Source organism: Ochotona curzoniae, unplaced genomic scaffold (assembly GCF_017591425.1).
Source record: "Ochotona curzoniae isolate NIBS_2020 unplaced genomic scaffold, NIBS_Ocur_1.0 contig_1274, whole genome shotgun sequence".
Lineage (NCBI taxonomy): Eukaryota > Metazoa > Chordata > Mammalia > Lagomorpha > Ochotonidae > Ochotona > Ochotona curzoniae.
The window spans coordinates 11,141,979-11,164,293 of record NW_024465023.1 but is presented as its reverse complement, the minus strand read 5'-3'; the positions used below and the strand labels follow the sequence as shown (position 1 = coordinate 11,164,293).

Sequence of the window (22,315 nt, the reverse complement as noted above, 5' to 3'; positions counted from 1 at the left end):
GCAACCCTGCTTCCCATCCAGTTCCCTGCTTGTAGCCTGGGAAAGCAGCTAAGGACGGCCCAAAGGTTTGGGACCCTGCAGCCACCTGACTCCTGGCTTTGGATCGGCTGGCTCAGCTCCAGCCATCGTGGCCACTTGGGGAGTGAATCAGCAGACAGAAGATCTTCCTCTCTGCCTCTCCTCCTCTCTGTATATCTGACTTTCCAACTAAAAAAAAAAAACCTTAAAAAGAGAAAATCAACTACTAAAAAAAAACCCCTCAAAACACAGTAAAAATGTTGAAAAAAAACAAAGTAAAAATCTATATCAACCTGAGAAAAGCAACATGAACACTTGGTGTGTTATATTTGCCAGAATGTCCTTCCAAAACAATACAATCACATTGTTTGCAATCTGATTTTGTCACGAGGTGTATGGATTATCTCGCAGATCAATTATACAGCTCTACATTGCTCTTAATAATTCTATAGAATCCTATCATTTGATGATACCACTAAAGCTAGCAATAATTTAACAAAAATCAGGACGCAAGAGAGACTTTATGGCTTTTCTTCTCTCATTGGAGGGAATTAGGAGATATTACGTAATCTAGTAAATTAAGACAGAAAACTAAAATACAATATTTAAATAAAGATGTACATTTTTTCTGTAATGAACACATTTCATTTGTGTTGCATCTGAAAAATGAAAGCACATTAAAACATCTTTTGTGCAGCAGAGTGGGAAGGACTGCAACAATAAAACAAATCTGTCAAAATGTCCCTATATATCTTTTAAAACCTAGACCACAAAAGAGCTATGTTCTATATACTCAATTTTTAATAAATCCTGGGAATAGCTTTTATGGCTTCAAACATAAAAATCCCCATTTTAGACAAGGGCAAGCTGATGTAGACTTTTCATTGCTACCAAGCCTCACAAAGTCATTTCTGATGGTGCCTGGGACTCACTGGGCTATGACACAAAGAAAGCACACAGGTAATCCCATATGGGTGCCGGTTTGTGTCCTGGCTGCTCCAGCTCCCTGCTAACAGCCTTGGAAAGCAGTGGAGGATGGCCCAACTGCTTGGGCCCCCGCACTTATGTGAGACACCCAGAAGGAGCACCTGGCTCTTGCTTTGGAGATGCCAACCCTGGCTATTGCAATCGTTTGGGGAACATCCTGTGAATGGAAAGATCTCTCTGCAACTCTGCCTCTCATATATGTAATATATAACATATTATATACTATATATACACATATGATATATATTATGTATTATATATATACATACATACATACACACACACATATATATGGTTAGTTGTGTATTTGTTTCAAAGTCAGTGACAGCATCTGAGACTCACAGATCTTCCATCTGCTGCTTCACTCCCTAAGTGACTGGAACTCCATCCAGCTGCCCCACATTGTGTGGCAGGGACAAAACTTGATCCAGCATCTGCTGCCTCCTAGGTGCATTAGCAGGAACCTGAATCCAAAGCAGAGGTGCCATGACTCAAACCGGGCACTCGGACATGTGAACAGGTGTCTGAAGCCACAGAAGAGCCCCTCCCTTCCTATGTTATTTGTAGCTCCAAGTTGCTTTCTTTCCCCTCTGACCCCAACAGGATAGTGGTCACACATGCCATATAAAATTTTGATTACAATCAATTCTCACCTTTTCATTTGTGATGTGAGTAGAAAATCTTTCAGGAAAGCATTTGAGATTTATTACACAAATTGCACAAATTCTTTGTGAAAAAGAGCAAATTGTCAGGATACAAATAACAGACTGATGGCTTTTGACTGCTTATGAAAGACTATACCATTGTAATAATATAGGGGAAAAAATCAGTTGGGGGGAGGGAATTTGGGGAGGGGGTTAGGAAAATTCCAGAGCCTAAAGAATTGTACCATAAAATTAAAAATAAAATAGAAAAGAGCAGATTGTTTAAAAAAAAAAAAAGCAGCAAATTCTTGGGCTTCCAGTTGATTTACTGATCAATGAATGGCTCCAAGCAGGGAGTGCATCTGATATCACTTGTGGTTAGTTCGATAATATTTTGGCTTTCTAGTTAACCCTAAGAGAAAACAGCATCTGTGACTAAGGGGATAATGGTTCACTGCTGTTACAGTAAAGATACGCTGCACTCACATCCTCCTTGCCAAAGGACGGCACTCTGATGCTGTGAGGCCACCCTGCTAGATGAATTTGTTTATTTTACATCAAATGATTCTGCGGATAAGCTCACCTCCTGTGATAGGTGCAACATAGCCAAGCTTCTTGTTATGGTCTGACATGCTCTAATCCCACTGGCTACAGAACTGATGAACTGTATGCCTTGGCAAGAGAGAAATTGTGTTCGGGCACTCGCTTCAGTTTGATGAACACATTATTCACTGAGCCCTTGAGAAAACTGTGAAAAGGAAAAAAACAGTCAAAACCCAATTTGAGCAGATTCCATCTACAGTGGTTAGAAAAGTTTTTTCAAATCCAACTTTTTATTGACTTAAGGCTAAAACAAATGAATAACTATTCTTGCAAATATTCAGAAAAGAAGGTGAAATGGCAAAAAAAAAAAAATACAGTTCTATCTTTTCCAGGTTTCATTTGTGTATCTGGACTCTGAAAGTACTTCTCTTTCCAGGTAGCTCTCATTCGCTGCTAAGTCATAAGTTAGGTTCCTAGCCTAGCGTTATGCAGTTCCTCATAAGTCTATTGAATGGGCATCTATTCAATTGAAAAATTGAGGCAAATATTGTGTGTCCTGCACTTTGCTGAGTGTACAGTGTATCATGCACAGAAATGAACACACTGAGCCAGCTAGAAGAATTCCCGACTGCAGCCTTCTGCCTTGTATCAGCTCACACACAAGTGGTGCCAAGAAGTGTGGTCAAGGTTCTATGCACGGTGACTGCCATACTCATGCATAGTTGCCCCTTTCAATGCAACAGCTTAGCCAACTGGAAAGAAAGACGCTTAGAGAATAACAAACATTTATAAACAAAAGCACTTCATATTAAGAAAGTCTGAGATTTATTCAGCATTATATTTGAGGCACTAATGACAATAATGCAGTAAATTCAGATTGAGTTCACATTTAATTGTCGGGAGTCTTGTGATGATGCAAACGCACAGCCTATAACCAGTCCTGGAAGTATGACATGTCCTACGTTTATAATACACACACGGATTACAGGAGCTTCCTATGAAACATACATGGTCAAGCCTTTCAACCTAAAGACTCCAATTTGCATTGCCCTACCTTTTTGCCCAACTCCAACCTAGAACTCTGTGGACAAAACTAAAATTCCAAAGACTTCTATGGGTCAAGCAGCCTCTGAGGGAGTGTGACACCGGCCCTGAGAAATAAGTAAACTGTTCTGGTATTCAAGCAACATAATGAGACCAAGAAAAAGCCTGAAGTCTTGGTGGTTACATTGCAGACTAGATGTGGAAAACAATTCTCTTCAAGTGACAATCTTTTGATTACAAAGAAAACTGATGTGCTCCAGAAAGGAAACTCACACTATACTACCAAATATCTTTAAATTATTTTTTAAACCTTTTGGTAGAGAAGAAAGGGCCAAATTGATGTTTTTAGAATTAAAATGGAGGCACATACAAAGTTAATAGTATACACCAATGATCCAATTATATGTACCCTCAAAATTATGAGCTCTTCTCGGGCTGCAGACACATAAAACAAATACACAAAATAAAAGCTTACATACAGGGAGACACTTTTAAAACTACAGACATCAACAAAAGGAAAAAGAGCTTCAGACCATGATTTGTCTTTCCTTAGAAGAGCCTTCTTTGAAATGTGCAGATGTTACACAAGCAAAATAAAAATTGCAGGAAAAACAACCTAAAAATTGTTTTTCAATTCTATCAGCAGAATTTATTTCATATCATTAATAATTATTTCTAAAGCCTTCCAACCAAGGGCATTGTGGTTCTCCAGCTCATTGCAAAAAAAAAAAATTATCTTAAAAAAACAAAAATTCAGCTTTAATATTGAAGCAGTAATACAAATTTGCAATTATCAGTACTCTACTCTAAAGCACAATGAGTAACACCACATTTAAACAGAGGTTAACATGTCCCTGGGCAAGAAGTCCAACTGGTCTTTTTCTCTCCAAATGTACATCTAATAGTGATATTTCACAGGCTAGTTTCTACACAGATACAGTTAAAAAAAATGATGAAAGCCACGTTTTGCTCAGGAATACTATTATTCACATACTATTTGGGTTGTTTTACAGCAGATACTAGTTTGCCAAGCTTCAGATGGCAAAATGCTAAGTTGTGAGTTCAGTTTTTCCCAACAAGTTGTTTTTCTTTGCCTGGAGATTCTGTCGGCAAGTACTATTGAGAGAGCACCCCGTTGCCTCCACTTCTCTTCTCACTTGGAAATCCACTAAGGTGCAACCTTCATGGTCTTAAGATGCAAGGCCCAGCAAAAAGCCTCCCACAAATCCACTGGATATCACAATGTTCTGTTTGATAAATTCTGTTGCCTGAAACAGAAAGTCCACTTAAACAAAAGTACTTTTAATTATGGATGCAACTTGAAAACATACTAAGTGAAATAAGAGACCAGAAACAAGGACAAACACTACCATTATTCCACTAACATGAATAGTCAAATTCATGGAGCCAGGAAGTACAACAGGGACATGCATTTGGCCCAGCAGTTAGAATGCCTGCCTCCCACACTGGAGAGCTTGGGTTTGAATACGGGCTCTGGCTCCTGATTGAGCATCCTGTTGCTACAGACCCTGGGAGGTAGCGGGGATGGTTCAAGCAACTGTTGCTGCCACCCATGTGGGAGACCTCGATTGAGTTCCCAATGTTCAGATTCACCGTAGTCCAGTCCCAGCTGGCTTATGCATTTGGACAGTAAGCCAGCTGTCTCTGCATCTCAAATAAGTTAAAAAAAAAAAAGAGAGAGAGAGAGAAAAGAGAAAAAGAAAGAGAGAGAAAGAAAGAATAGTTACACAGGTATTTTTAACGAGGCAGGCGTTGGATACAGCGCTTAAGAAGCCCTTGGAACGCCTGCATCCTGCATCGGAGTACCTAACTCAAGCCATGGCTACTCTCCCATTCTACTTCCTGCTGACCTGGGGGTAGCAGACAGATGACAGCTCAACTACTTGGGTCCCTGTCACCCAGATGAGAGTTCCAAAAGGAATTTCTGATTCCTGGTTTCAGCCTGGCCCAGCCCTGACAGTTGTGGACATTCGGGAAGTGAAAGAGTAGACATAAAATCTGTCTTTTGAAATAAGCAAAACAAATAATTTTTAACAAATGTAATAGGGCCCGAAGCGGTGGCGCAAGTGGTTAAGGTCCTCGCCTTGCACGCCCAGGATCCCATATGGGCACCGGTTCTAATCCCAGCAGCCCCACTTCCCTTCCAGCTCCCTGCCTATGGCCCAGGAAAGCAGTGGAGGACGGCCCAAAGCTTTGGGACCCTGCACCCATGTGGGAGACCCGTAAGTCTCCTGGCTTCGGATCAGCATAGTATTGGCTGTTGCGTTCACTTGGGGAGTGAATCATCGGACGTAAGATCTTTTTCTCTGTCTCTCCTCTCTGTATATCTGCCTTTCCAATAAAAAAAATAATAAAAATCAATCTTTAAAAAAAAACAAATGTAATAACAAAAAATAGATACTATAAAAGACTGGGGGGAGAGGAAATTGTGGGAATTGATATTTAATGGGTACAGAGTTTGTTTGGAATGGTAAAAGTTCTAGAAATGGGGCCCGGCGCGGTGGCGCCTGGGAAAGCAGTCGAGGACGGCCCAAAGCTTTGGGACTCTGCACCCGCGTGGGAGACCCGGAAGAGGCTCCTGGCTTTGGATTGGCATAGCATCGGCCCTTTATGCTCACTTGGGGAGTGAATCATTGGACGGAAGATCTTCCTCTCTGTCTCTCCTCTCTGTATATCCGCCTTTCCAATAAAATATAATAAAAATAAATCTTTAAAAAAAAATGTTCTAGAAATGGACAAGTATAAATGTACTGGATGCCACTGAACTTTACATCTAAAAATGACTAAAATGGTAAGCTTTATTATTACATATATTTCACAATAAAATGCAAATTTTAAAAATACGTTGAATGTGGAGGTAACTAACATTCTCAACTATGTTCTTTAATTCAATATTCAGCAAGAACTGCTATGCATCTACTATTGCAGGTGTCAATGACCGCACAAGATCCCAGAGCTGGGACAGCTGTATAGTGGGTAAAGCTGCTGCATCAGCATCCTATACGTTCACTGGTTCGAGTCCAGGTTGCTCCACTTCAGATTCAGCTCTCTGCTAACGCACCTGGGAAAGCAGCGCAAGATGGTCGAAGTCCCTCGGCCCCTGCACCCAAGTGGGAGTCCTGGAAGAAACAACTGGCCTTCCGACCAGCCCAGCTCTGGCCACTGCAGTCATTTAGAGAATGAACCAAAGGTAGAATTCTCTGTCTCTTCCTCTGTCCCTCTGTCTGTAACTTGATCTTTCAAATAAATAAAATAAAATAAATAAAATTGCAGAGCTGCCCAATACAAGCTGCAGGAGCCTAGAACTCACGGCCGGGCCCAGGAAGCTCCTTAGCTGCCAACATAATAAGTCTATGGGCAGCAATAATCTCTTGGACACCTGTAGGGAAGATGCAAACAGTCTATTCATCCAAACACTAACAGAGAATTGAATAAATCGCCACAGCAGGCACAGACACATTTGCTAATAGTCCATTTAGCCAGCTAGAAAAAATGTGCAGGATCAAAAAAAACACCACCTTGGTAAAATGTTTGACCTAATTAAGATCCTGAGGAAGCCAGTAGACAAGGCCAGAGTACGAGAAAGTTTGCCTGGAAGCCAGGAAGGAAGGGGGGGAAAAAAGCAGATGAGAGGAACGGTTTAATCTGAGACTAAAGGAGACTTCAGAGACATGACAAGCAAAAGTAACAAAGAATTCTTCATAGGGCAAAAAGGTCATAAAAGGTACTGTATAGAACCATTTCGATGTGAACTATTTGTTAGGCAGTCTTACAGTATCATGTTACACTTTTTAATAATAATGGTATTTGGAGTTATGCAAGAGAACATCTGTATTCTTAGGCGATACATGCTGAGATATTAACAAAGAACAGCCATGTTGCCTTAAATAGTTTGGCAAAATAAAAAAGCATAAATCTCACCCAGAGAACACATGCACTAAATCACAAGTTGGTGATTTGGGCATTCAGAGCATTTGTCGTTCTGTTTTTCAATTTGGTTTCAATTTTTGAAATTAAAAGGTTTGGGGGAAGTCAACGAATGAAATAAAAACAAAGGCAAAGGAATATTCAATTCAACTTAATTCAATCCAAAACAGGAAATAAGAAAAGAAATCCACCAAAATGTAAATGTTAACACTGATACATTTAATGTACTGATAAACAGAAGGCATACATTCTCAAACTAGTCTACCTCAAGGAAAATATCAATTTTAAGTTTTACTATGTTTTGTATATACATACATATTTTTAAAAAGAGGAAAAAATTTTTTTTCTGTTTTTAATGTTTCTTCTTCTACTTGAAACACAATCTTTTAACCACTGGTTCACTCCTTAAGTGCCTACAACAGTCAGAGCTTGGTTAGGCTGGGTCTCCCACATGTGTGGCAGGAAGCTGCACTGGAAGCGGAAGAGCAAGGACTCAAACCAGCAATCCAACATGGGATGCTGGCACTGCAAGCGCAGGTTTAACATGTGTTGCCACAATGCCATCCCTCTTTTAAAGTTTTATTTATTTACTTATTTGAGAAGAAAGAGGGATTGGAAGTGGGGTTGGGCAGCATAGAATTCTTCCATCTGCTGGTTTACTTCCCAAATGCCCAGCAGCCAGGCCTAGCTAGGCTGAGCCAGGCTAAAGTCAAAAGCCCAAATTTACATCTGGTCTCCCCATTTGGGTGGCAGGGACCCAATCTATATTAATCACCATAACCATAAGCCACCAAGTGGCTCATCTCAAATTTGACTCAATACTCCAGTTATCATTAAGAACATAATTAAAAAAGAGAGATAATCCCCACATTTTTGGCTGAGACCACCACAGTAACAAAAGTCAAAATTACTTATCATCTTACTTCTTCGATTATATTGTTGATTTCAGGTGCTGCTTTATTTGCTCGTTTCTTAATCTGTCTTTTTGCTTTGTTTACATCTTTTTCAACCCTCTTCCAGTCAATCTGCACATAGCCACTGTGACTGGCAATCTGAAAACCATAATAAAAATGGTGAATTCAAAACCAGTTGGGTTATTTTAACTAATCTATTACTCATGAACATCTGAACATTTAGAGTTCAAGAGCTCTACAAAATATAAAGGTAAGACATTACTACTTATTCATTAATTTATTCATTCAGCAGGCATTGTCTATTCTGTGCCAAGCATTAACTAGTGATTTATGCTTCGTGTCTGTTTTCCCTAAATGATTCAGAGTTCCTAGTTAGAGGTAATGAATACAGTGTTAAGAAAAGTATAGAGTATGATGGGAAAAGATTCCAAAAATTGTAGTATAACTGTGCTATAAATCTATCACACCCTTTGGAACAGAGAGCTGGCTAAAAAGATAGACTATGCAAGCTATTTAGCAGATAAAAATATCTTTTAAATAACAAGATGCTTAATTACTAGGTATCAGAAGCTCATTAGTTTTAGTTCCCTAAAAGAAGTCCAAAGCAGTCTGATAAAGGCCCTTCACTAATTCTGACCTGGTACTTAATAATCAAAAATATTTTCTCATAATTGCATTTGAAAGTATACCTACAAAAGAAATACACTCTGCCCAAGTTCCAAACCATAAATGCTCTTAATAAAACTATAGCTAAATGCATATGAATCATAAGAAAACCCTCCCATGGTGCTACTGAGATGCTGCCAAGTCCACACAGAAACAATTCTGTGTGTGTGTGTGTTTGTGTGTGTGTGTGTGTGTGTGTGTGTGTGTGTGTGTGTGTGTGTGTGTCTGTGTAGGCTACTACAGGAAGTTAGCACCTCCAAATAACATCAAAATATAAACACATGAGAAGTACAAAATCAAGCCACATATACCATTGTAAACCAGTCCTATCAACCTTATGCTTCATTCTCTTGTAATGTATCACTTTGACTTTTTACCACCCACAAAATACCTCAAATAATAAAAACATCAGATTTTCTATAAAAAGGTAGACTGGAATCTTAGATTCTACTTTGTGCATGAACGAACAGAATTTATTGACTTATCTGCATTTCCTCCTGTATTTAGTCACCTGCTATCACTTCAAACTCCAGACTCAGCAGGACAGAGTGGTAAACATATCAAATGGCAAATGCAAGCTCGTTGGGGTAGAACCTGACCCAGCATTTTGGATCACAGGAGCGAAATCTTTGGAAAAGAAACCTTTTTTACATCTACATTGAAGACTCCTTCCTTACTTGCATTAAGCAAACTGGCTGATTACTCTGAGGCTTTTGCAGAATTTAATTTTGCCAAATCTTAACATATCTTCTTAATGCAAAGCTTGTGAGAATACCAAGATTTTATGTAGGTATATGGCAATACCCAATTTGTCATTTTCAAGACTAAACATTTTAAGTTATAGAGCTTTTTAAAAAAAATTTCGTCTTTATATTGAGTTATCCTGGTGATAAAATAACCAAAATAATTTAGGTATATTCCCTGGGTAACCCCTTAACTATCTCCCACCCTCAGCTAATGAGTAAAGGAAGCTAAGACATTGTAAGCTAATTCTCACAAGTAGTATTCCACACAATATTCAAAAGTATTTTTAACACAGCCACTCGTGACTGAAAAACTAATAAATCTGAGGTTATCTGAGGTAGACAGACTCCCTCATGTTTTGGGGTAAAATGTCAAACAGCTGCAAGAAAAGTCAAAATAAAACCAAAACCAATGAGCACGCACCATGAAAGCCCTCTAGGGTCTCCTGATTTCTCCAAACACGCACCTTCAACGTCATCCCACCAAGTATCCATCTCTCCCGGCGGGCTGAGAACGTTGCCCCTACAGTCCCATCCAAATAATGCCAGGCAAATGGACGGGGCATGTTGAATGGATGGTACAAAGATAGTCAATTAAAATCAAAATCCCCGAAGCTGTATTATCCAATCTGACTCAAATACTAACTCTTGGCAACAAAGTGGACGAGCTAGACTATTCTAAAGGGCCCTATCTTGGCTGCTAGTGAGTGGGAGCATGGTTCCTTGGACACTCAAGGGAACTGCTGCCACTGCAGTTTTCCTGGGAAAGTTCATGGCTGTGTTCCCTTGAAGGCAAATCTGGCCAGACTGCAGGACACAAGTCTAAACGGGGCAGCATGTGGAGACGGGCCAGCACAAGCAACCTATCCTTAGGGGGATTCAGGTACATACAACCTCACTTGCAAACCTCACCTTCCAAGAACTGACCCAATCGGACCACATTCCAGTTGTGTCCACTGAGAATTCGTCTGAGCAAGTAATATGAAAAAGTAAACCAACAGATTGGGAAGCAGGTAGAGCAAAGATGACTGCTTTCGTGTACAACATTTGACTTGCCCACAACACTGAAATATTTTTTAAAGATTTATTTATTTACTCATTTCCTCATTTGCAAGGCAAAGTGAGAGACAGAGAGCTTCCATCCACTGGTTCACTCCCTAAATGGCCACAATGGCTTGGGCTGAGGCATCTCAGTCTCCCCTGTGGGTAACAGGGACCCAAGCACTTGGGCTACATTTGTTGCATTATCAAGCACATTAGCAGGGAGTGGGATCCCAAGTGGAGCAGCTGGCACTCCAATATGGGATGCTGGCATCAAAAGTAGTGGCTTAATCTGCTACACCACAATGCTAGTTCTAATCTAAAATATTTAATGAGATTATATAAAAAGGCATTATCAGAACAAACACTTCAAAGTTAAAAATAATGCCAACCTATCAAAGACTCATGTCTACTAGAAAGCTATAAATGGATACATAGGGCTTTTGGTTTGTAAGCATCACCACATGGTGATCTAACCAGGCTGTTTTCCTGGGGAAAATTCCCTCCACCTTTAAGTTCAGATCTTAAACCATTTTTCTTGGACTGCTCAGATTTCCAGAAGGGAAAGCCCTATTACGCACTTAGAGCTTCCTTCAGTTTTTAGTGTCCAATTCTTAAAAATAAGCACAGAATCAAGCATCATTAGGTATGAAAATGGTCTTTCATATGAAAGCACTGAAATTTAGACAGAAACATGTTCGATCTTCAAAAAGTTCATGGAAAATGTATACTATGAAAAAAACTATGGACTGGCACTATGGCAAAACAGGTAAAGCTAGGCCTGGCACAGCAACCTAGCTGCTAAAGTCCTCACTTTTCACACACCAGGATCCCATATGGGCACTGGTTCTAATCTCAGCAGTTCCACTTCCCATCCAGCTCCCTGCTTGTGGCGTGGGAAAGCAGCCGACGACAGCCGAAGGCCTTGGAAGAGGCTCCTGGTTTCAGATTGGCTCAGCTTTGGCCATTGCAGCCACTTGGGGAGTAAATCAGCAGATGGAAAATCTTCCTCCCTGTCTCTCCTCTGTATATCTGACTTTCCAATTAAAAAAAAGTAAAATAAATCCTTCTTTAAAAATTAGGAGACTTTATTAAAAAAAATATATATGGGTAAAGCCATGGCCTGCAATGCTGGCATCCCACATGAGTATCAGTTCAAGTCCCAGCTACTCCACCCGAATCCCATTTCACAGCACTAGTTCAAGCCCAGGCTCCTTTGTTTCCGATTCCGCTCCCTACTGATACTCTTGAGAAAGCAGATGGCCTGCCCAAGAACCTGAGCTCTTGTAATCTACACGAGGAGACCCAGACAGTTTTGGACTCCGAGGCTCTGCCTGGCCCAATCTTGGCTGCTGTGGTCATCTGGATTGAATCAGCACACGAAAGATCTGTGCGTCTGTCTCTGTCACAAGTTCTAAAAAAAAAAAAAAAAAAAAAAAAAAAAAAAAAAAAACCAAAAAACCAACAATTATGTCTAGATTCAAAAAAGATCTCTTTGCACCAAAATAATTTCTTTTTAAAGAGGTTTATTTATTTGTTTGTTTAAATTTGAAGGGCAGGTCTACAGAGAGATCTTTTTTTTTTTTAAAGATTTATGTATTTATTGGAAAGTCAGATATACAGAGAGGAGAGACAGAGAGGAAGATCTTCCATCCGATGATTCACTCCCCAAGTGAACGCAACAGCCGATGCTATGCCGGTCCGAAGCCAAGATCCAGGAACTTCTTCCGGGTATCCCATGTGGGTGCAGGGTCCCAAGGCTTTGGCCCATCCTCGACTGCTTTCCCAGGCCACAAGCAGGGAGGTGGATGGGAAGTGGAGCTGCCGGGATTAGAACCAGCACCCATATGGGATCCCGGATCCACTAGGCCACTCTACCAGGCCCGTACAGAGGGATCTTGTATACACTGATTCATTCCCCAAATGGGGCAATAGTCAGAGCTGAGCCCAGCCGAAGCCAGGAGCTTCTTCCATGTCTCCTACGTGGCTGCATGGGCCCAAGGACATGGGCCATCCTCTGCTGCTTTGCCAGGTCCTAAGCAGAGCTGGATGGTGAAGTGGATTCAAACCAATGCCCACATGGGATGTCATCACTGCAGTCGGAGCAATAGTCTGTTTAGCCACAGCACCACACGCAACTGTCTCTTAATTTTCCATGGGCTGAAAGATTGTTTGAGGGGCTGGTGCCGTGGCACAGCAGGTTCATCCTCTGTCTGCAACATCTGCATCCCATATGGGCACCAGGTGAGTCCTGGCTGCTCCACTTTCAATCCAGCTTCCTGCCTATGGCCTGGGAAAACCGTGGAGAATGGTTTATGTCCTAGGGCCCCTGCACCCACGTGGGAGACCTAGAAGAAGTTCCTGGCTAATGACTTCAGAACGGCCCAGCTCAGGCCACTGTGACCATTTGGGAAGTAGAACAGTGGATGGAAGATCTCTGTCTCTCTGTAATTCTGCCTTTCAAATAAAAATAAATGCATCCTTTAAAACGTGTTTCAGATTTATTTATTTGAGAAAGGCAGATAGATGGTGACAATTCCCATGCAATGAATCACTCTGCAAATATGCACAAGGGCAGGCAGGCTGAAGCTGCGAGCCAGAATTCAATCCAGGCCTCCTACATGGAACCCAAATAATTACTTGAGCCATCACAGTTGCTTCTCCATGTTCACATTAGCAGGAAGCTGAAGTTGGGAGCTGGAGCCAGAAATCAAAGCCAGCTACTCCAACAAGGGATGCAGGCATCATAAAGAGGCTTACTTACTAAGCCAAACACCTAACCCTTTGTAACTCAGTAAACAAGCAGGGGGGCAAGGAAGGGGCAGACTTAGAACAGAGAGTATGTAGAAATCAGCTTGAAAACAATCAATCATTTATGTCCTCACATAGATTAAAAACATGATGTGTAATTTAAAGAGCTCTCAATTGCCACAGCGGGAACAACCTGAGCAACCAAACATTACTAGATATAAACCACTGTATGAAACAAATGTCCATGAGTCCATGCTACAAGTGAACTGGATAGATCACAGTATAAAACTATTTATATTCAACAACTGGTCCAGGGGACCAATGTAACAGGAACTACAGGTGAAGGAAATGTTTTGCAGGGCAGGAAATTAGCTAAATCAATCTCATGAAAAGTCTCCCAGACTGAAAGAGCCCAGCTTAATGCATGATAGGGCCACAGAAAAGTACATCAATGTGAGAATTACAAACAGGCAGCGAAAGGCTGAGCGTCGGCCACTGCACCCATCTGGGGAGTGAACCTGCAGATGGAAGCTCTCTGTGTCTCCCTCCCTCTCTGTAATTGTGTCTTTCAAAGAAAGAAATATTCAAATATGTAAAGTCTTAAAAGCTATACCCCTTGGGCCTGGAGTGATAGCTCTGTGGCTAAATTCTCACCTTGCACATGCCAGGATCCCATGTGAGTGCTGGTTCATGCTCAGCCTGCTACACTTTCCATCCAGCTCCCTGCTTGTGGGCTGGGAAAGCAGTAAAGGATGGCCCAATCCCTGCACCCACGTGGGAGACCTGGAAGAAGCTCTTGGCTTTTGGACTGGCTCAGCTCCAGCCATTGTGGCCACTTCGGGAGTACACCAGCAGATGGAAGATCTTTCTCTCTGTATTTCCTCTCTGTATATCTGCCTTCCCAATAAAAATAAATAAAACCTTAAAGAACAAAAAAAGCTATACCCCTCATGCACAATTTGTCCAGAAGATACTGGAAGATGTGTTCCTCTCAAATAGATCCAACAGAACTAACAGTAAAGCAAACAATCCATGACAACAGTAAAAGAAATATCCCAGAATGGCACTGTGGGGAGATCCCAGGATAACGTACAGAACTCTGGAATGAAGCTTGTCCCCAAGATGAAACTGACAGCCTAGTTAATGCATACAACCACAACGAGTGGAGACTTAGACAACTAGTAGTTACTCTGTGAACAGTAATCCGACACAATGGTGGAATAATACATGGATGATGGGGTAGGGACAGAAAGCACTCAGTTGTGTGGCATGGGGCAGGGGCAGGTGGCAAAGAGGGAAGTTCTATAAACAACAGCCTGCTTTTCATCTTCTAAAATGGGAACTGTTCCACACTCCAACAGTTAATACCTAAAATGTAAAGACTAAGGAAATGCCCAATTGGTTTGTTTAAGGAAAAGGAGATTCAGCTGAGTTCAAGGTGGCTGGGGGAGCAAGGAAAAGCAGAGGGTGACAATAACCTGTAACAAGCCTTGTGTGTTGACCCTATTCATTATGGGTGTTTATAATCCATCCCTGCCCCCAAAATAAAACCAACCAAAGCAAAAGACTTATATCACGGCCTTTTTAAAAAAAGATTTATTAATTTATTTGAAAGGAATATTTACAGACAGATCTTCCACCTGCTGGTTCACTCTTCAAATGGCCACAATGGCCAGGGCCAGGACAGGCCAAAGCCAGGAGCAGCCAGGAACTTGTTCTGGATCTTCCACGTGGGTGCAGAGGCCCGAGGATTTGGCCCATCTTCCATTTTTTGGTAGGGAGCTGAATCAGAAGTGGAGCCCTCAACTTGAAACAGTACTCATATGGGATGCTGGCAGCAAAGTCATGGCTTACCCTGCTGTGTGCGCCACAATGCTGGCCCCTATCGTTGTCTATTTTAACATGGAATTTGTGGTAAACTACTACTAGAAAACACTTAATACTGCTACTGTAAGTTTTTAAGTTCTAAATAAGCAAACCTTTATATTTTAATGTAAGATTATAAAAATATGAAAGTGGGCTGATGAAATACTAGGTAATTAGTCTAAAGGCCACTTATTACTCTATTTCCTCTTTGGGTCTCCTCCCACTAACTTTTCAAGGCTGGTTACCTTTGTGGGCAAACCTGCTTTGAGGTGGACAGGTTCTTCAACCTTAAAGGCTTCAAGGAACACATGGACTAGGTGGAAAAACAGCAGGTAGCAACGGTAAGCCGGCTTCCCATGATGCACACGGAGAGCCACTGAAATGGACTACTGAAAAACTGACATGCAGAACGGAATAAAATACACAATGCTGAGGCTAGTGCTGTGGCACAGCAGGCTAAACCACAGTGCTCTATATCAGAGTGCTAGCTGATATCCCTTCCAGCTCCCTCCTAATGCACCTGGAGAAGCAGTGGACAGTGATGCCAGCACTTGAACCCCTGCCACCCACGTGGCAGATGAAGATGGAGCTCTGGGCTCCCGGCTTTGGCCTGACCCCGCCCTGGTCATCGGAGTGAATCAACAAATACAAAATCTCGCTGTGTGTTATTCTGCCTTTCAAATACATAAATATATGTGTATATACACAATGCTCTCTATTCTATAAACACTTCTGGAAAATCTGCCTTAGTTCACTCTTTTACAGTAACAAAAGTGACAATTCAATTTTCAAAATGCCTATAAAATTAAGTATAGATGATGAGCTGCTTACTAAAGGGCTTTTTTAAAAACACATTCCTTCTGTCGGTGCCTTTATTGGGAGTAATCAAGTTATTCCTTGTGCTAAGAGGTGGAAACGGCAATGGTTAACGTCTAATTTTAGTCCTTTAGATAAATATGCCAGCATTTGTACCGAAGTGAATTTTACCTAAGCTGATTCTGACTTGGATTTCTAGCAAATCAAGAAGACACTTGGCACAGAGGCCTGCAGCCCCTTTGTCCTCCAGATAGGACACTGATCGCGGCTCATCAGGCGCTCAGGTGCTGAAGGGAGATTCTGATTGCTGTGAACATCAACCACTTTCTAAAGCGGGTACAACTGACACTTCCCTATGTCTTTACAATTATTGCTAACATTCATTCCCAGAGATTTTTCAATTTTAACATTCACTAGATTTGATCCTCAGAGAATATTTTTGAGAAAATACATACCAAACAGACACAAATGCTAGATAACATCCTGATAAACATCTTCTGGTGGCAAAATATTTTAAATTTCAAACCCACCTGCCTCAAAAATAGGATTATATATGATTTTTTTAGACCCATTTTTCCATTTTATATATGATTATGGCTCTTTTTTTTTTTAAGTTACAAATTGCTGATAGTAGTTTTATCTGGAGAAAAAAAACTGTATGTCTAAGAAACAGTGAAGAAAGCATTTGAATCTTTCCAGGCTATGTTTAAAATGGTCAGTATGAGTAAATCATATTATTAAAACATTTAATTTGTTAGAGAGAGGCTTCAATGGAAATTTGGATAATAAAAATGGATTTTTAAAACTCATTTTAATTTTTTTACTTTAATGTCTATCTTCTTAAATAGGTGGGCTCCAACTGCTTATTAGAGAGCTTAGAAGTATTTAAGTTATTGTTTTTCATGGCAATTGTCAGATGTCAAAATTCAGATTCTTTCATAAACATGCTTTTAAAAATTACTCCTTCTATTAAAATGGACAGGAAAAAAAATTAGGAGTGAAATGGCTAACCTTGACTTTCTCAGTTCCCAAGTGCTACCCATGTAAGCCAAGGCAAATCAGACATACCTGAAGGAGAAGAAAACCACCGCCTACTGCAGTTGCCGCAAGTTTTCCAACCTTCTGGAACAAAAATCCTGCACACCTGTAGTGAAAGATAATAAAAGATGACAATAATCAATGACACACTCCACCTTCCCTACTTTTCATTCCTTCCCTAATAAAACTTGAGAGCCTTCCCAATTCCTTTGCTCATGTCCCTTACCGGCTCAGAAACCGTCAATGTTTTCCCTTGCTACTATAGGCTACCTAAAACATCTGAGATGTGCTTCAAAATCAAGGATGAGAGAGGGACCGCATGGGGGAAAAACAGCTACTGAAACTTAGGGTTTCAGTATACTTCTTCTGTATTTGCGTAAAATGAAATTTTCCATGATAAAAACATCTGTTTACTTTTGCCTAATAGAATCAAGATGTTCTGAAAGCCTGATTCATCTCCACCCTACCCAAACCTTCTGCTCCAGCACTAGTAGTTCCCAAACCGGCCATCACCTTTGTTCCAGCAATTCATATCTCTGCTTTCTGCCCAGCTCTGCCAAAGCATTCCAATCCTTGAGGGTCCAGCTACAGTTCCACCTTGGTGACACTTCAGCCCACATTTCTCATGGCACACCTATCCTATCAAAAAGCCTCAGCCATACTTCTGTTATGATTAATACTCTCCATCAGTGAACTCACACCCCCTCCAGTGAGATTCATACTGTGCAAAAGAATCATGAATTTCTAACTCTACCCTTTAGCACTGAACTGAATGGTGTCTCTCCTAAATTCATGTCCTTTCTTGAACCTTACCACATGATCTTATTTGAAATTAGGGTCACTGCAGATATGACTAGTTAAGATGGGGTCATACTGGGGCAGGGTGAGTGAGCCCTTAATCTGAGTCATACCACATGAACACAGACACAAAGAGTCAAGACGACCCAGTGACAACAGAAATTGGAGTAATGTATTGTCCACAAACCAAGGAACGACAAACACTGCTGGCAACCACCAGGATCTTGGATACAAACATGGTTGTCTCAACCTACCACATTTGTGGTACTTTATTACACAGCCCTAGAAACTAAGACATCTTCCTCAGTGGAAACTCTACATTTTCAACCACACAACAGATTTCTCAAACACATCTTCAAAACGTCCCAAAGCACAGAGCATCTTCCTAGCCAAACTGAATGTTGCTATGGTCCCAATGTGTGAGAACTCCATTCTCCGAGTTTGCCACCTGATACTCATCTCATTCATCCTAGGTACAACTGACTGCAAAGTTCTCTATACCAGGAGTCTCCCAAAGGCTCATGGAAAGCACACATTAGTAGTAGATTTCAAAATCTTAAGCACCAAAATAAAATTTATAATTCCATTTTCCCACACACTTTCTGAAGTTCCCTAGCACTCTAGCTGCGAAACATTCATCGACTCTGTCTTCTCCTTTCTATTCTCAAGGGCATCATTACCTTGCTTCCAGACTACTCTAAGGGCCCTCTTAACTGGTCTTCAGCCCTCATGTCTCCTAGCAACCACCCACCCTGATTAGCAGTTTTAACTTATCATCATCAAAAATCTATAGCTACCTATAGCTAAATATAATCCCTTTAGCCTCCCATTCGTGTCCTGAATTGTTAACCAGTTAGGCTAACACCTATTAACAGCTCTCTCCTCAACACCCAGCTCAATATGGTAGCAGTTTTACACCCTAAGAAAACTGCAAGAAATTGACTGCAGTGAATCTAAACTCACTGCGGCACATCATTCGTGCAATGATTAGAGTCCTAACACACAGCTTCTGGGCTGACACCCGGCTAGAATGCAAATGCATGCGTTTCCCATAAAAAACCTGTCCCTAGGTATAGCAGTCAGCAACAAAGGCTCAACAAAGGCAGTGAGAGAGGCGAGCAGCCATCAGGAGTGCGCAACCCTGCCGGCAGTGAGCTGCACGAGCCGGTGTGACCACTGCCTCCCGGGTACCAGGCTCTAATGCGAACCTCCTTATGCCCACTGCTCTGTCTTGTAGGCTCTTCAAGCACACTTCTGCCACACTTCTCTCCAACTTCAGTCTATCACAAGAAAGCAGATAATGACTTGATAATGCCATTTTTCAATTCTATCTACAAAAGAGAGAGAGAGAGACAGGGCTTTTGGCTTGGATTCACATTAACCACTCACAGATTAGATCATACCAAATTGTGAGCTTATTATTTAAGCAAAGGACCATCCACTCAGTGATGGAGATGGAGGTACAAGCAGCCTATGCAGAATTATCCGAAGAATCAGGGCCCAAATCACACCTGTCTCTTCCAACAGCAGCCTTTCCTTATGAAGTCCTATTAAGAAGCATGTAGCATGAGTCACTGTGAGACCTCTGTGTCACAGATCCACACAATGAGTTTCCACCATCAAATGCAATTTACAAAAAGGCACTGAATGTGACACTGTCCTAAGAGACATGTACAACACAAATTAGTTCATACTTACTAAGCAGAGATAACACAAATATACACATTAACTCAATGGAAGATGAATTTAACTTAACACCTAAGGAGAAAAAAAAAATGACCACTCACAACTTAAGCACCCTTACTTAGTTAACTTTATAAAAACTCTGCCCGCTCATGAACATTTAAAATAAAAGGGCAGGAAGAGGCGTGCAAATTCGGGTAGGGTGTTCGGTGCAGCTGTTGTGTTTCTGTGTGGGCTACCCACATCCCACATGAAGAGTACCTGATTCAAGTGCAGGCTGCTCTGCTGCTCATCCAGCTTCCTACTAATGTGACGCCTGCGAGAGGGAGCAGGTGATGGCTAAAGTGCTCGGCCCCACCACCCACGTGAGAGACGCCGACTACATTTTAGGCTCCCGATTTCAGCCTGGCCAGGCCTAGGCTGCTGTATGTAAGCACGAAGCCAGGGGACGGAAGGTCTCTGGCTCTCTCTCTCTCTCTGCTGCTCTTTTCAATAAAACTAAGGGAAAAGAATTCAAAACAAACACCAAGTTGGTTTTGCCCCTTTTTTGTCTGGCTACACTTCTATTTCAAGGTCAACGGAGCAGGTAGCGTGTCATCATGTCATGTGAAATGCTAGCAACTTTGGCTAAAGCGTAGGCTAAGTGCTTACTGAAAAGCACTCCTCCTTCGTGCACCCCACAGCATCACTGGGGTAAGCAGTGAGCCCCTTTCGTTTCCGCACAGAACCAAGGCTCTACAGCTTGTCTTTCTAGCACAACCGGCACCTGCACGGGCCCCAGCATCAGCCGCATCCGCGGCAATCAGGTTCGCCGAGCGTTTTCCCGCTGTTCTTGACGGCTCAGCGTCCTGGAGGCAGGTTCCGCGGAAGGAGCACAGACAAGCACAAAGCTGCAGATAGTGAACTGTCCCTGACCTCAGACCCACCGCAGGGGTTCAAAGGGAGAAAGCCGGCCGTCTAGAAGGAAGACCGGGGAGGGGACCCACCCAAGCCCCACAGGGAGCCTCTGAAGAGAGAATACAGGGAGAAAAGGTACAGACAAAAGCCTGGGGGGCGGGGGGGCTGTACTGCAATGGACAGTGCGCATCCACTGAATGCGCACGGGGACTCCGGCCCAGGTAGAACAGGACAGCAGCGACGCCACCAACGCAATGTAATGAAAAAGATGTTCTCACCAGCCAGTCACGCCACCCATGACAATCTGGGTGGCTACTGAGTATTTTTCTACCATAGGTCCCGAGCTGTGGCCAAACACTCGAGTCCACCAATGGTGTCTTCTCGCATACTCAGTCAAATCCAACACTTCGTAAGAGTCGTCGTCACTTTCATAGTCTTCAAAAGACAAAATGGAAAACACAGATTTACAGTCAATCCAAAGGCACAAATGGCCTAGCCCTTCGGGTCGGTGACAAGTATAACTGCTACTTTTGGCCTATAGCTTAAAAAAAAAAAAAAAACAAGCCCATATGGAAAGGAGTTTAAGTCGGCTCCTGGCATCTAGGGCCTCGAGAATAAAGGACCTGGCAGTACTAATCCCGTCTCCTTTGCAAAGTCCCAGCTCTAGTTCAAAGTTACACGGCAATGAGGGTTCACCCCCGAATCGCAGTAGGGTTAGGGTCAGGGGCAGAGCAGGGTCTATTTTCACCATTCGGAGAGCGGGGTCTCCACTCGTAGCAAACCAGGCAGCAGCAAATGAGGAGAACCACTTTCGAATCAATACTCATTAACAGAAAAATAAAAGGCGTCTGAAGATGGGAGATGAGGGGTTAGGAATAAAGGTAGGCAGGCGGGTAGGGCAGAAGGTGGACTGTGTGTGTGTTTGGGCGGGCGGAGGGGGGAGGTGCTGAGTGAGGGTCGCTCTCCGCCCGAGTCCCGCAGGCAGGGGAGGGAGAGGGGGTTCAAACAGCACTGCCTCTACCAGAAACAAAAACAAAAAAAAAAACAAAAAAAAACCCTGGGAACCCTGAAGCCGAGGAAGGAAAAGGCGACCCGACAGCAAGGTCGAGAGCTGTGAGCCGCGTCCCAGATATTACTTCGGGCCCTGCCTGCTCACCTTGGGGAGGGGGGTTCCGGGTCGCCATGATACCGCCGGCGGCCTGTTCTGGGCTGGTCCCCGCCCGCCCTCCTCTCCCTGGCACTTTAAGGGCCGCTCTAGGCCAAGGTAGACGTCTATGGTTTCGTTTCCCCCCCCCCCTCCTCCTTCTCCTTTTTCCCCTTGGCCTCCTCCCCCTCCAGCCGCGTTGTCCTGTCTCCGCCCATTCTCGTCACGCAAACGCTTCTGCGCAGGCGCAGCACTCAGACTTGGAGGATGGGACGGTGGGAATTGCGGCTCCGCGGGGGCTTATAGGAATTGTAGTCCCATGCCTACGCAGCTGTGACGGAGGCGGCGTTGCGGGCTGTAGCGGCGTGTAGGGGAGAGGGAGGAACCCAGATGAACTTACATAATCTTAATTTCTCGATTTTGTTTTAAAGAGCCTCTAGGATTGGATCGAGAGGCGTCACATGGAGGTATAAAGGGGAAACTAGCTTGACATTGACCACGTCTCCTTGATCAAACCTCACTCAGAAGGCTGGTCTGAGCTCCCTATTTGGCTGGGCCTGCGCTGCATGCCATCTTTGACCTGCCAAGTCCAGTTGCGGCGAGAATACAGCTGAGTCAATTTAATGAGATTTCCCTGCCTTGAAGATCTAATCATTTTCATATCTGCTCAAATTCCTCACCCGCATCCTTGCTACCTGCTCATCCAAGCAAGGATGCTTTCATTAGAAATACTGTTAAGTCCACCTTGATGTCCCTGCCCTTAATGCCTCCTGT

General features: G+C 42.6%; 1 protein-coding gene across 2 annotated transcripts; it reads right to left on the bottom strand.

The window, feature by feature from the left end:
- Positions 1 to 3,000: 3,000 nt before the first annotated feature.
- Positions 3,001 to 21,704, bottom strand: FUNDC1 (FUN14 domain containing 1). Of its 2 annotated transcripts, XM_040999634.1 has the most exons (5): positions 21,554 to 21,704; positions 20,676 to 20,832; positions 17,050 to 17,125; positions 8,108 to 8,236; positions 3,001 to 4,504 (listed from the first exon to the last, which is right to left on the bottom strand). In XM_040999634.1, the coding sequence occupies exons 1-5, from the start codon at positions 21,579 to 21,581 to the stop codon at positions 4,427 to 4,429; spliced, it is 468 nt and encodes a 155-aa protein (XP_040855568.1). In that variant the 5' UTR covers positions 21,582 to 21,704; the 3' UTR covers positions 3,001 to 4,426. The 2 variants fall into 2 exon arrangements, with proteins under 2 accessions (XP_040855568.1, XP_040855576.1); XM_040999642.1 differs by lacking the exon at positions 8,108 to 8,236.
- Between the last annotated feature and the right edge of the window lie 611 nt (positions 21,705 to 22,315).